Source organism: Nicotiana sylvestris, chromosome 7 (genome assembly GCF_000393655.2).
Source record: "Nicotiana sylvestris chromosome 7, ASM39365v2, whole genome shotgun sequence".
In the NCBI taxonomy this organism is placed as follows: Eukaryota; Viridiplantae; Streptophyta; class Magnoliopsida; order Solanales; family Solanaceae; genus Nicotiana; species Nicotiana sylvestris.
Genome location: NC_091063.1, coordinates 47,669,978 through 47,684,348, shown reverse-complemented (window position 1 = coordinate 47,684,348; position 14,371 = coordinate 47,669,978). Strand labels below are relative to the sequence as shown.

At 31.7% G+C, this 14,371-nt stretch overlaps 1 protein-coding gene across 1 annotated transcript; it reads right to left on the bottom strand.

Annotated features, from left to right (window-relative positions):
- Positions 1 to 220: 220 nt before the first annotated feature.
- Positions 221 to 8,657, bottom strand: LOC104213838 (uncharacterized). Its single transcript, XM_009763391.2, has 18 exons — positions 8,523 to 8,657; positions 8,073 to 8,180; positions 7,872 to 7,961; positions 7,686 to 7,797; positions 7,407 to 7,434; positions 6,576 to 6,674; positions 6,402 to 6,471; positions 6,281 to 6,315; positions 6,091 to 6,165; positions 5,915 to 6,010; positions 5,049 to 5,112; positions 4,724 to 4,777; positions 2,752 to 2,837; positions 2,607 to 2,667; positions 2,449 to 2,513; positions 2,192 to 2,297; positions 1,023 to 1,111; positions 221 to 674 (listed from the first exon to the last, which is right to left on the bottom strand). The coding sequence occupies exons 2-18, from the start codon at positions 8,136 to 8,138 to the stop codon at positions 512 to 514; spliced, it is 1,359 nt and encodes a 452-aa protein (XP_009761693.1). The 5' UTR covers positions 8,139 to 8,180; positions 8,523 to 8,657; the 3' UTR covers positions 221 to 511.
- Between the last annotated feature and the right edge of the window lie 5,714 nt (positions 8,658 to 14,371).

The window sequence follows — 14,371 nt, the reverse complement described above, 5'->3', positions numbered from 1 at the left end:
TACATATTTAAGTTGAAAGTAGTTAATCAAATGAAAGAGGGGGGAGAAAAGGAGAGATTCTATTAATGACACTACAATAAATTATATTAAACAATTAACCTGTAAAATGAAGAAAGAATTCTTTCTTTACAGAGTAAAAGCAAGGCTGTGCACTAGCGAAAGCACCCAACCAACCTTAATCATAGTCATACGACGCAGTAAGACAAACAAGAAATTGATGTTACCAATCAAGAGGAGCAATTATTCCTTTTTTCTTTTTCCAAGTTGGGAATAATTGATTACATCACAAAATTTCCCATTACAACCATGGCAGTAACATAAGTTCAACAGATAGAAACAGCCACTATATTTCAATCGTTACATGAGATGTAAGATCTCTTCGATTCTACCCTTTGTTATAAAATTTACTATCCCAATGGCCCTGTCCACACTGTGAAATGGTAATAGCCTTCTACGCTGTTCAGGTTGGCCTGGGTAGCATGCATTAGCAGATCAAGACAGCCCACCCTTTTCACTCAATTTCTTTGATAATTCTACTCGTTCGCAATGGCTCATTCTGAATGCTTCCTGGGGCACTGTGAGCTTTCCTCCTCTCGGCTCTCCGCCTCTCAGATTCAGTCATCTCCCGTACTTGCTTTGTTGCCTTGTATATTGGTTTTGGCAAGTGCCTGTGTCTGCAAAATCATAATAAAAGGGGAATGAAGATAACCTCAAAGCTTTTGGGCTCACTGAGAACTTATCAGATATTCAACCTCCAAAGGAGCAGGAATAGAAAAGTAACAAATATGTGCACAGAAAAATTTGACCATGGTAATCATCTTCTTCTGAACTTCTAACTCTAGCTTAACCATGCAGCTTTTGCTCAGGCTTATGAGCTAGCAGAATATAGGTCTTAGCCTACCAAGGTTTTCGCACTGGGTGGACATGAGGTTACTTGCCAGTTAAAAAAAATGATCAACTACAATTTGGTACCAATGGACTAAGGCCCTAAGACAAGATTCCTAGTCAAGTTGAACGTTTACCTGACTATGCGCTTGACTTCAGCAAGATGCTTGTAACGATTCTTGACAGCCTCCAAATATTCATGTTTTTTCCGCTCTCTTGGCAAAACCTGCAAGAACACAATTTTTAGCTCTTCATGATTGATGTGAAGAAAAACAATTGATACGACCCCCAGAAACAGAATTACAGAACAATCAAGGAAGCTACATCACATAGCATTCTTTTCCATTTTCTTTTAAACGCAATTGTGTGATATTCGCCCTCCAGAAATAGTAAGGAGTAAATTATGTTGTTCATTAGTTGAAGGCATTTTGTGTGAATTAAACTGATGCACATAAAGAAGCTTCAAAGGGAATAGGGCAGAGACAATTTCACGTTGTCCTAAATATGGTCACAAACCATACTTTTCAGGAAAAAGTTTTGGGGCAATCAGGTACCTGAACAATTTAATAGTATAATGGCAACAGAACATATCAAAAGTCAATCTTTCAGAAAAGTTCCAAGACAGATATTTTTTCTTTTCTTTTTGCACAACAGTTCCTGCGCAATCATTTGTTAATCATTTCACAGGTTATAACTTTCTCCCTTCTTTTTTCCAAACATTTTGATCATCGACAAGGATTTATTTTTGTTCATGTTATGGTGTTCTAAGGATTTACTTTTCTTCTATGCACATAAGCTATGTTTCTTTCCCTTTTTTCCTTTTTCTATTGCACATCATACTCTAGCTTGTGCAAGAATTTTAATGAACCACAAAAGCTTTTTTCAAGTTTGGGATCTCCGTTTCATGTACTTGCAGCATTCTAATTAACAAACTCTAATTACTCATAATCCTGCGTGTCCGAGATTTCTACTGAAGAAATGTAAAAAAATTCTTTTGTTTTCAAAAAAAAAAACACAAATCTCCCCATGTCAAGCAGCCCAAGAGACTAGAATGGATGCGTATAAAAACTTACAACCTCTTGATCTTATTTTTTCAATCTTAACCACTGTGTTGAAACCAATCCACCATTAAAGAGGAACAGGAGAGAGAGAGAGAGAGAGAGAGAGAGAGAGAGAGAGAGATTAAGAAAAATCTCAGAAAGATTCAAACCCATTAACTAATCTAAAAGCAGAAATGAAACATGTACACACGTTCCCAGAACACAGTATATAAACCAAGTGAATCAAGCAGAGTGTAGGTACATACAACTCCCAATTGCTCAGATGCTTTTGCTTTCCATAGACGAAGGTTGGTATCATCACTTCCTGAGATAATATAACTTGCATCGCAACTGAACTTGACACAGAATACCCTGAGTTGATAACAGATGTCAGGAAAACACATTCACTTGAAAGTGCAAGTACATTAAGCAGCCAAGACGGTCCATTATAATTGGTGATAACTACATGACAACTAATAATAAAACAAAAAAAATGCTTCTTAATCAAGATATAGAGTGAAACCTCTGCATCCTCTTAGTGTGATAGATTTCCCTGCTGTGACCACCATTATATTGGAAAATTCTCACCTACAAATGGTAATTCGGTCAAAGTGCTGAGGGCACTAGGTGAACAAATAAACTTGATAGGAACTTATACAAATAAACTTGATAGGAACTTACTGTTCTATCATAAGATCCAGTAACAAATTCTCGACCTGTTGGTGAATAGTCTATATCCATCCTGCAAATATACCACACTTATTAGCGCACACAACTTGTTAAATCCAACACATAAACTGCAGTAAATGAAGAGATGATGCCTTACACTGAGGAGACATGATCTTTATGCACACATTTGGCTTCATTTAACTTTCTAACATCATAACTGTAGCACTTGCCATCGTCATTAGCCTACCCCAATAAGATGTGAAGAGTCATTGCAAGAAAACCACATAATATATGAAATTCATATTGAGAACAACTAAAGATAAAAAAAACACCAAGTGAGACCCATGCCCTTGTATCTATGTTGCTCGGGCTCTCCGAAAATGTCGTTGGGTGCGTGTATGATCCTCCAAAAGTAGTGCATTTTTGGAGAATCCGACACGGGTGCGGCAGCATTTTGGAGAGTTTGCGCAACATAGCCTTGTAGTATGCATGCACTCAACCCCTCAACCTCCCATAAACTGCATTCACAACTAAGTGTTCAGGCAGCTCCTCATTATCACATCATTGTAAAAGGGGCCTACTGAAGCAAAACAAAGTAAAACGCAGCTATAGCAACATTTCACACAAAGGCAGTGAGTTCAAGATAAAGGTACAATGCTCTACTTAAGCTGCAGAGACTTCGAGCAATAATGTTAGGGTGATGTTAGAAGCAAACTAGGCAACTTTCACTAAGAAAACACCTTCTGAAGACCACCTTTTTGTCCAATCTATTGCAAGTTTCCGTCCATATTTAAGATGATTAAATTCTAAATTCATATTATAACAATCAAAGTGGTCTTAGTAATCGGAAAAAGAATGGAAGCAGGATACAATTATCCACCTTACTCTTTGTTACATTTAAACCATCATGGTTTACTCATCATCAAAATTTGGGCATTATACTTTTCCATTTAAGGTCTATGCGTCAAGGAATTATCACGGAATTTGCAAGAAACTTAAAATAGGCTCTCCAGCTTATAATAGTATATGTTACAAAAATTTCTGAATATTATAATAGTATATGTTACAGATTTCAGATATAGAAAAATCAGGCCTTAAGTTCTTTCTCAAAAAGGAACCTGATCCCCCCACCAAAAAGATTCCTTCCTCAACAACAACATACCCAGTAAAATCTCACTAGTCGGGTCTGGGGAGAGTAGAGTGTACGCAGACCTTACCCCTACCCCGAAGAGGGTAGAGAGGCTGTTTCCGGGAAACTCTCTGCACAACAGGAGGGGGAAAAAAAATATTCCTTCCTCAAAGGAAATATTAGTGTGACCAAGACGTTAACTAGAAGAATCTTTAAGCTTCCTAGCTATGATTCATAACGGATCAGTTCTATTCACGCTCTCCTCGAAGTTTCCAACTTCAATTCTAACCAGGACAAAGTAGCCAACAGTGATCATGTGCTTATTGAAAAAGAAAACCAGTGATCCAGCAGCTTTTCATAAGCTTAATGGTTAAGGCAGGTAGATGTAGTGTTCCACTTAAACTTAGAACATTATAATTTTTCAGATCCAACTGTTGTTGTAGTAATGTCAAAGCCTGCTTTCAGGCCTAGAATTTAGCCAAATTAAGCGTCTTTATAAGAGAATAGTCCATCTCTAGGAGTGAAAACTCGCAGCTTATCAAACCTCTAGCATGACGTTCAGATGATGTTATATGTTTCATTTTAATAGATTTATCCAAAAAGTGACATGCTAATATGAACATGTATTCATGTCAATTCTAAATTAATACAAACGCGAACTTCAATTAAAGGAAGTACGCAAAATAGGAGTTAATCAAATCTAATAGTACCTTTTCCCCAAAAAACACAAATTTCAGTCACATTTAAGTGACCTGCCACCTGTAATCTATATTTAGTAGAAATTAAAACACCTCATAAGGTTACAAAACTTGCTTCCCACCCCCACCCCCTACCCCAAACAATGAAAACAACATAATATAATAACGGAACTATTTCTTGGGAATAGGAATCGGGAAGGGGTTATCAAGGAACTGAAAGCAAAAAAGCATCATGACTTGAATCACGAGAGAGCAACACAAGATACATGAAAAGGAGAACAAAGTTTTCATGTAGCACTCACAGCAGTGAAATTCATTGGCTCCATGGGATTCCAAGCTATAGAATTAGTTTTTGTCTGAAAAAAAGAGATACAAAGTCAGAAATGGACCTTTTGAAATAATACAAAGCAGATATATTACTTAAAAGTATATCCCTGCAGCTCTTTTAAAATGACCATGAACCTATGAACAAGCCAATCACTCAAAAGATGTTCAAAGCCAGAAAGAAATGGATAGCCTCACTCATTTACACATTATCAAAATAAGTAGCTTATGGGCCAGCGTTTACCAAAACAAGACCACTTATACATTAACAGTAATTTTCACAGAGACAAATGTGCTGCTTACCCTCATAATAACCTTTCTAGCTGGTGTAGACATCCGTAAATCATATATATTTATGCTACGATCACTGCAAGAAAGATCAAATACTACACAATAAGTAGCTGCAGGCCAAAAAATGGATCACACTTGGAGATACTGCGAGTATCAACTCTAGTGTAGTCACAGAGCAGCTAGTGAGATTACACCCATTGAATAACATCTTGGAATTAACAAGCATGGCATCTGCTATTCTAAAAGAACCCTCACGGGTACCAGAAAAAGAGCAGAAATTGAACTGCTCAATTAGCCGAAGCAAAACCATTTAACACAAGATTTTCTTTCAGCAACACCTTACAGAAGCAATATTTCATTGGTTCTGCCATAAATGTTAGGAAGATTCATCTATTTCACTAATTATTTTTTTGAAGTTTGATTTGATGATCAGAGAAGCCGCAACTACTGCGTAAATAATTGTCCAAGACGTTGAAAACATAGATGTACATAATAGTGAAGTTTCAAAAGGATAAGAGATATTTAACTTGAGAAAGGTTATGTCCCAAAAAGAGGGTTCTATTTAAACATGAAAACTACATGATCGGACAATGCCGTTACCCAGCAAAATAGATGCACACAAGTATCAGAAGAAAAAGAAAAGGACATGGAAATAACATACGCTGTAGTCACTTTAAAGAAAAGGAGTATCACATATAGATATATGAAAATATGTAACTAACACCAATAGATTGATTACCTCGAACAAAAAGCAATTTGTACTAAATTAAGACAAAAGGATCAAGGCAAGAAACTTATATAAAGACCTCCAATCCTTTCCCAACAAACAACAAAGCAAAAGAAGAAAATAAGGCTCTAGAGTCTTAGTGAATGAAAACCTTGCTGATGTTGCCAAAAGATTAGGTTCTCCTGGATTAAACCGAACAGAAGTAACTGTGTCATTCCCCCATTCAAAACTATTAACCGGCTGAGACCTGGTTCAAAGGTGAGTAAAATGTGTTAAAAACTGCACATATTTGGCAGCAGAAAAGATACAAGAAATAAGTAAGCAGACCTGTTATGGTTCCAAATGTCAACTTGAGCACCAGCAGTAGCAAAAAGATCACCATCCCACTGGTGGTCAACACCCCTAAGGAACAACAACATCAGCAGTTTAAGACATGAAGCTTTAGTAAACAAATAAAGTTATTGTTGCAGTTAAGTAACAAATCGTCTTGCAAGTGCAAAGGTACCAAATAACATACCAGAATGCATTCTTCCAAACATACACAGCCAATGGCTAAGAATAAAAGAATTCAGTTTGTTAGACAATCTGGCACAAAAAGTTCATGCATGGAAACAACAGAAAGCTAGAAACGCATTTACCTGGGATGAGTTACCAGACCCATCATCTGACTCCATTAGAGTATCACCAGGAACTTTCCAGAGCCTAAGACTACAGTAAAGTAGCACAAAGCACAGTGGATCAGATTAAGTACAGGAATATATTCATTAATAAAATTTGTATCCTCACGTGCAATTTTTCTCATGAAGCCTTACGTGCAATCAGTTCCACATGATACAAGAATACGGCCATCCGTAGACACTGTCAAACCACGTACTGCACCTTGGTGACCAGGAAACTGACATACTGTCCGCCTATTTTGTTTTGCAAAAAAACATTTGGGAACAAAATTATTATAAGTATCACGACCGGGATAAAAAGAAATTTCAAAAGAACACCCATGAGTTGTTCATCAAGTAATGGGAACTATCAGAGCCTTTTTAAATTCCACTAACATGCTTCTGTTTGCTGGTTACAGATGAAACACTGCATATAAGTTCAAGTTAAGTATTTGAATAGGCCAATCACGTACCTCAAAGAAAATAAGAAAAAAATGCAAAGGAAGAAGAATCCGGCATCAGATTGTATGTAAAACAAAAAAAAAGTTCATATTTCAAGTCCTTTACTCCACAGACGAAACATTTAAAAGAATTGCAAAACGTGACAAAAATTGGGGATAACAATATGCCATAAAGCTTGAGTCAACTACAGCAGTAACATGGAATGCAAAAAGCCCTAGGGAATTGTGAATTGGTAGAAGTAAAGGGAAAACAAATACCTTACAGAATTTGGAATCAACATTTAGTTATCCAAAATAATTCCCCTCAGGTCTCATGATCAGAATTTCATGTATATTCCTTACTTCATGGTAATGTAATCAAAGTATTTTTGAGTTCTAAATGCTTTTAAACTGAAAACATTGGTATGGTCTAAAAGATTCTTACCTTACGCAAATGCACAAAGGTTATATGAAATCATGCTTGTTACAATAAAATACTACTGCGTACTAGTAAGTAATAACTAAAACAACTGCAATGCATGATTACCTGGTAGCCAAATCCCATAGGCGAACATCTGCACGACCACAAACAATGTTTAGAAGCCCGAAGTAATTAATATAATTTTAATATTTTCAGCCAGCAACACCTCGATGCATTATTTGTCAGTGTTAAAGTTTTAATTTTTTTTTTGTTTGTCTTTTACCAAAAAGTGTCATCAAAATGCTGCAGGATTTTTCTTGCCATTTGGCCTAAATGTTTTTAAAATGAGAAAACTTGAGGCTATGCAAGAACTTATAAACACAAAAGACGTAAAAAGGATCATACCACCATCCATAGAGCCAGAAAATACTCCTTTCAAGTGATTAGGATTCTTTGCCATGCAAGAGACAGCATCAATGTGCCCATCCATCGCTCCAACAAATGGCCTTGCAAATATCTAAAATAAAAACTTAAAATGACACATTCAAACAAAAGAAAACAATAAAAATCAAATCAGGGAACAGGAAAAACCTTCTCTAGTTTTGCTGCATTCAGGGCGCGAACATATTCCACTGCCTTCTCTTGAGGTCGAAGGTTGGGATCGAAGTTACGAAAAACTCTCTGATCAGCATAGATCAATATGCAAGTTAGTATTTACAAGATATCAAGGACGTGCATGGCGTGAAATCACAATTCTACAACACAAAGTAAAAAATGATAGAATGGCCAAACCTGGAGGTCCTGACTGCGTTCACGAGTAAATTCATCCGTAGACCGAGTTATCGCTTTCACCCGCATATTGATCTCTTCTCCTACAGCTTTCAACTCTGACAAAATAATCTTCAAACCCAAAAAATATATATATATAATAGTGAGATATTGACTGTCAAGACCTGTAGGGATTCACCTCAATTTAAGGACCATTTAAATAAACTGATTGTACAGCACTCACATTAATTGATTTCTAATACTTGGAATAAGATAACTAAAAAGCGAAAATTGTTTTTTGGGACAAACACAATGAATAATAAGCTACACTTCAATCTCAAACTAATTGGTGTCGGCTGTAGGAACAGTGAAAGCCAAATCAGTTACATCCTTTATTACTGGAAACAAGTAAGAATTCAGGTTAACGGAGAAAAATTCAATTAACCGAAAGAAAAGAGATAGTTCGGAGTTTACCGGTGATGGCGGTGGCGCGGGGAAGTGGTGGGTTTGTTAGCCGAAGAAGAACTGTGGGGAACTTGAAACCAGGCGTTCAGGTTCACGAAGCTCTTGGGGTTTTTAGGGTTATGTTGGCTTATAGTCCGTTTGGCCAAACTGAGAAATGGTTTTCTTGAAAAGTGCTTTTTCCAAAAGTAAAACATTTTTTGTTTGGCTAATTAATTTAAAAATTATTTTTGAGCAATAATTAGTATTTGGCCAAATTTTAAAAAAACTACTTCTAAATGTATTTTTGTCAAAAGTTTTTCTCAAAAAAAAACTTCTGGAGAGAAGTTACTTTTTTTTGCTTCTCCAAAACTGCTTCTTCTTCTCCTCATAAATACTTTTTTTTCTTCCAAAAGTTTGCCAAACACCTCAATTTTTGGCCAAAAATATTTTTGGTAAAAAAAAAAAAAAAAGCAATTTTGATAAAAAAAAAAAACTTGGCCAAACATGCTATTAATATTTAAAAAAATACTCTTAAAATTTGCCAGTTGTGTAATTAGTTAGAGACACTATGCAGTATTTGGTTAGATTATTTTAGTAGATATTAAATTGTCACATGCTATACGTTTGGTTAAATTTGTTTATGTAACCAAATTACATTTTGTTTTCCGCCTTATAAATATGTGGATAATGAACTTATTCTTCTATTTGTTATCTATCAATATATGTAGTTTAATGTACGTGCGTTGCACGTGTGCCTCGCATCAAGTAAATATATGTGCAAGAACAATGTGTTTAACTACATATGCTTCATCACGATTTTGCATTGATATATTTGTGATTTCCATATATACTAACCTTGTATTATATTTTCAATTATTGTAATTTCAAAGGAGAAATGGTTACAAAAAAATGGAGAACTACAGTTTATAAATAAAATAAATGAATCTAGTCATCTAAAAAAATTTAGGATTATTCTCACCATTTCAATCCTATTTTATTCCCTTCTTTTGATTCTTCGGCTTATTCTCATCTCAAAAAAATTATACAACTAAAATCGGCATGAGAATAATATAAGAAAATATCAAATATATGAATAAAGTTACATATGAACATACAAAATACTAAGCAGTATGGAGTTTATATCAATAATTAAAGCATGGATCATAAATTAATAGAATTATATCATCAAGCCAATAAAAAAATTACAATAACTTTGAAATACGTGGCACTTTAAAAACAATATAAAAGATTAAAAGAATTTATTCCTACGCGCTTTGCGCATGTACTACATATTAAGAAATTTAGAACTTTAATAAAAAACTATATAGATTTTATTAAATTTTGTATGCCGAACGTGCAATTGTTAAGTGCCATTTAGAAAGTAACTTTAGAATTGGATGTTGATTAAAGAGTATAATAATTGTAAATATTAAAATAATTTATATCTAATTATAGAATTTATTATAAGTTTTATATTTTGGTACATAAATTTTATAATATGAATCTTTTGATTAATTTATGATCGATTATATATCTGTAATTAAGAATAAAAAAATCGAAGGAGAGCTGATTGGCACTATCTAATTTAGTTATAGCTTCCTACTAATTACTTTTTTTCACTTTCATTTTTTATTTAAAGATAATTAAATTATATAAAACTAATTGATTATAATTTTATACAGCGAATAATTCAAACTTACAACGAGTAATAGTTATGTTTTTACCTACTAGTCTTATGATACGCGCGTTGCGCGTGTAACCTATCTAAATGAGTAAAAACTTTTAAAATATTATATTTGAATTATAAAATAGAGTGTAAATTCCTGAAAAATATTTACGTATTTAATCGTAATTATATTTTTATTCACTAAGAATTTTTTTTCAAATAGTAAAAAAGTCTAATAGGTGAAAAATCATTCATGCGGAACATGTTCCCAAAACAAGGGCAAATGGAAATTCTTTGTAAATATTAAAGAAATAAGAATCTCTATATACCATTAACAAAATCTAAGAAAATTATAATTTGATCCAATCTAGCTAGCTCAATAAAGAAAGAAATCTTGTCGCATTGAATTCTCATATACCTTATTGTGATTTCGGATGAGTTATAAGGGAATATTTTATGGAACATGTTGTTATTTTGTGATCTAATACTAAATAAAGAATACAAAAATATTTTTATTTATAATTCTTTAAAGAGTTATTTGAATAAAACATAAAAGTACAAATAATTTATCATATTACGTTTTCCAGCATTATTGTCCAAGTGCGAGTAAATCGGAAATTGAGAAGAAACTAAAGTCGGGTACATATTACGACTGTACAAACACATAGTTAAAATATAACAGCAAAGAAAACATGATTGAAATATTTCAACAATAGTAATATCGATTTTTTTTTATTTTTCGCTCCGATTGCATTAAGGTCCAATGAAATTTGAATTAGCAACGAAAAATTTCACATTGAGGGATAAAACGCTCCCAAAAGCTATTCTATATCCATCAATGCTTCCACAAAAAAACACATAGCTAAAATATCCAAACATTAATATAGCAACCTATAGCTCCCAACTTCCTCGGGCAAACTACAATCACCAAATAAGATAATCAATTAAAAGTTGATAACCAACTAAGCTTTCTTGTATAAAGATTACCTGCCTTTTCGTCTCAATTCACGGATATTAATATGTCAGTTAAGTGAATTCAAACGGAATCTTATCTATCATCATTAATTTTCCTTAACTTTTTGAAAGTATTGTTGTATATAAAATCAAAAATTAAAACAAACAATAATAAATAAGAAACAAACAAATAACTGGAGAATATCGAAGAACAAGACAGAAAAACGGATACACATTCAAGTATTATACCAGATTAAAGTTATAAGACGTAGTGTTTGATAAAAACGAAAAATAAAAAATAAAAAGACGTGCAAAAAATTACTTACATTAGTGGTTCTTCTACTTTAGAGTACATGAAGGCCATGAGGAAATTCTGTCCGACTATTCATTTATATATATACACATAGATTAGTAATTTTGTGGTTCAAGTAAGGAATAATTTATATAAGGTAAATCCTAATTGATTTTAAACTCCCAATTATTAGGAGTAGTTCAAATAAAGAAAAATTTAATACATAGTATTGTAGTTGATTTAAAACTTCTAAATATTCAGAAAAAACTAAAATTATAATTTTGTCCAATGTGAAATATAAATTTAAGGTTAAAAAGGGCGAACGACATTTCGCTAAAGGCCTTCGTGCTTTTAATATAGTATAGATTCTCTGTGAAAATTTTCATTTTTGGTATTAATTTTCTTTTATAAAATTACTATATCACATGATTAAAATAAGGAAAGGATCTAATATGAAAGATTTAGTTGAAATATTAAATAAATTTATAAGATGTATATGTTTACATTAGTTTTTTAATTTCTTAAAGTAGCTTGAGATTGGTATTCGTAACTTTCAAGGTATTACGATTCAAAAGAATTTTGAGACTAAATCCAACACTATATAATTTTTGTGGCATTTTATTTTAATCCAACTGAATCGTGCTTTTTATTTGATTTTATAATTATATAAATCCTATTTTTCGCTTTTTATCTAGTTTCAATTTTGGTATTAGTTTTCTTTTATAAAATTACTATATCACATGATTAAAATAATAAAAGGAACTAATACGCACGATTTAGTTGAAATATTAAATAAATTTATAATATGTATATGTTTACATTAGTTTTTTTATTTCTTAAAGTAGCTTGAGATTGGTATTGTAACTTTCAAGGTATTGCGATTCAAAAAATAATTGAGACTAAATCCAACACTATATAATTTTTGTGGTATTTTATTTTAATCCAACTGAATCGTGCTTTTTGTTTGGTTTTATAATTATATAAATCTGATTTTTTTCTTTTTTATCTAGTTTCAATTTGTAAAATAAATGTTAGTATATGAATGAATAGACTTATCAGAAAGTTCAATATATTCTAATTTGGACCGAAGAGCTAGTATTTTACACATGAATCAATCATTTAAATACTCAACCAAATAATATCAATCATACATATAATCTAGTTGAATATAACATAAACTTGAATTTTAAAATATATCTCATAAAAATGCTCTAGTTTTACCACCATATTAATGAGGTAAAGTTTCCATGTAAACTTTACATTTTTATGTCGACAACTCATGTTTGGAAAGATTTGTATTAGTTATAATTGTAATTGCTTTAAAGTTCTAAATATTTGAACTTCTTATAGATAGATAGTATTTTAAATAAGGCGGGATTCAATATACAAAATTTTAGGTGATTATAAGATCCTAAATATATTAGGTAAATAATCAAATGACTATTTTATGTAATGTGAACTCTATTTTAAAAGGCTAAGGGTCTTCATGCTTTTAATATGGTATAGATATATATACATAAATTTTATCCCCTTTAAAGTACGAAGGTCCTTAACGAGATGTCATTTGCCTTTTTTACTCTTTAAAAATAAATTGTACATAGGACAAAATTGTAATTTATATTATTTTCCTAATATTTAAGACTTTAAAATTAATTAAAATTTGGTATTAAATCTTTCCTTGTTTGAAATATTTTTATAGATTCTTAATTTAAAATCACTTGAGATTTACCTTACATAAATTCTTTCCTAATTGAAGCAGGTAACACAAGTATAATTGGTAGTACTAATAATTAAAAAACAATTAAGGCTAGCTGTTAGCTAACTTGTCAAAAAGACAAGTAAGAAGGATTCCCGGAGCATAAAATTTTTATCGTAAAATTACTATAATTCTTTAATGTTGTTTTTCTTAATATTTATCTATCTATACTATATTAAAAGCATAAGGCCCTTAGCGAAATATCGTTCGCCTTTTTTACCCTCTAAAAATAGAATTTACATTAGACAAAAAAAATCTTTTAGTTATTTTTCTAATATTTAGGACTTTTAAACCAACTATAATCTTTATTATTGAATCTATTTCCTTATTTAAATTATGTAAGAATCCTTAATATTTAAGAATTTGAAATCAACTAAACTTTTTCATATTAAACTTTTACTTATTCCAACTATAACCAACTATGCACTAACACGCTTTGGCCTAAGTATTCTCATACCAAATAGAAAATTTTCACTCTTTCTTCCGTTTCCATTTGAAATGCTTGGACTAAAATAAATTAAAAGATAAATTAAAATTAAAGAATTTATTTAATCTATTATACTATATTAAAAGCACGAAGGCCCTTAGCAAAATGTCGTTTGCCTTTTTTATCCTTTTAAAATAGAGCTCACACTAGACAAAATAGTCATTTAATTATTATCTTAATATTTAGGACTTTAAAAGAAACTAAAATTTGATTATTAGATTTTTCCTTATTGAATTAAATAAGAAACCCCAATATTAAGGACTTTAAAATAGATATTATTTAAGAGAATTAATTAAGAGTATTACGTTTCTTTTCCTTGTATACTCACGTGATTTCCATAGAAATATGTTTACATTGATTCCTCTTATTAGGGAACCTATAATTCTAACATTACCTAATTAAATATTTGTTCTAATTATTAAATGTAGTTTTCAATATTACATAAAATCGATAAAGAGAATAATATTATGCTCGAGTAGGAGAATAGTTTGAAAATAATTTGTATCTTCTATACTATCAAAAAAGCATAAAATCTCAACAAATAATTAAGTCTTTGAATTAATAAAGCAACGGAAAAGTCAATTCAATTTTGTTTTAAAATTATTATGTAAGTAAACTTATTTGTCAAGTTGATAAAACTCTTAAGGTACACAAATTATTTTACACAATAAGAGCAATTGCCGTGAAAGAAATAAGAAAATAGAGAAAAATTTATTATAATATA

Bases quoted from the DNA above. Each gene is read 5' to 3' on its own strand.
- LOC104213838 (XM_009763391.2), bottom strand. From the start codon at position 8,138: ATGCGGGTGAAAGCGATAACTCGGTCTACGGATGAATTTACTCGTGAA. The intron at 4,778-5,048 runs GTAAGCAGCACA...TCTTTTTTTCAG, and splicing joins CTAGAAAGGTTATTATGAGG to ACAAAAACTAATTCTATAGC. The intron at 2,838-4,723 runs GTGAGTGCTACA...TTATTGGGGTAG, and splicing joins AGCCAATGAATTTCACTGCT to GCTAATGACGATGGCAAGTG.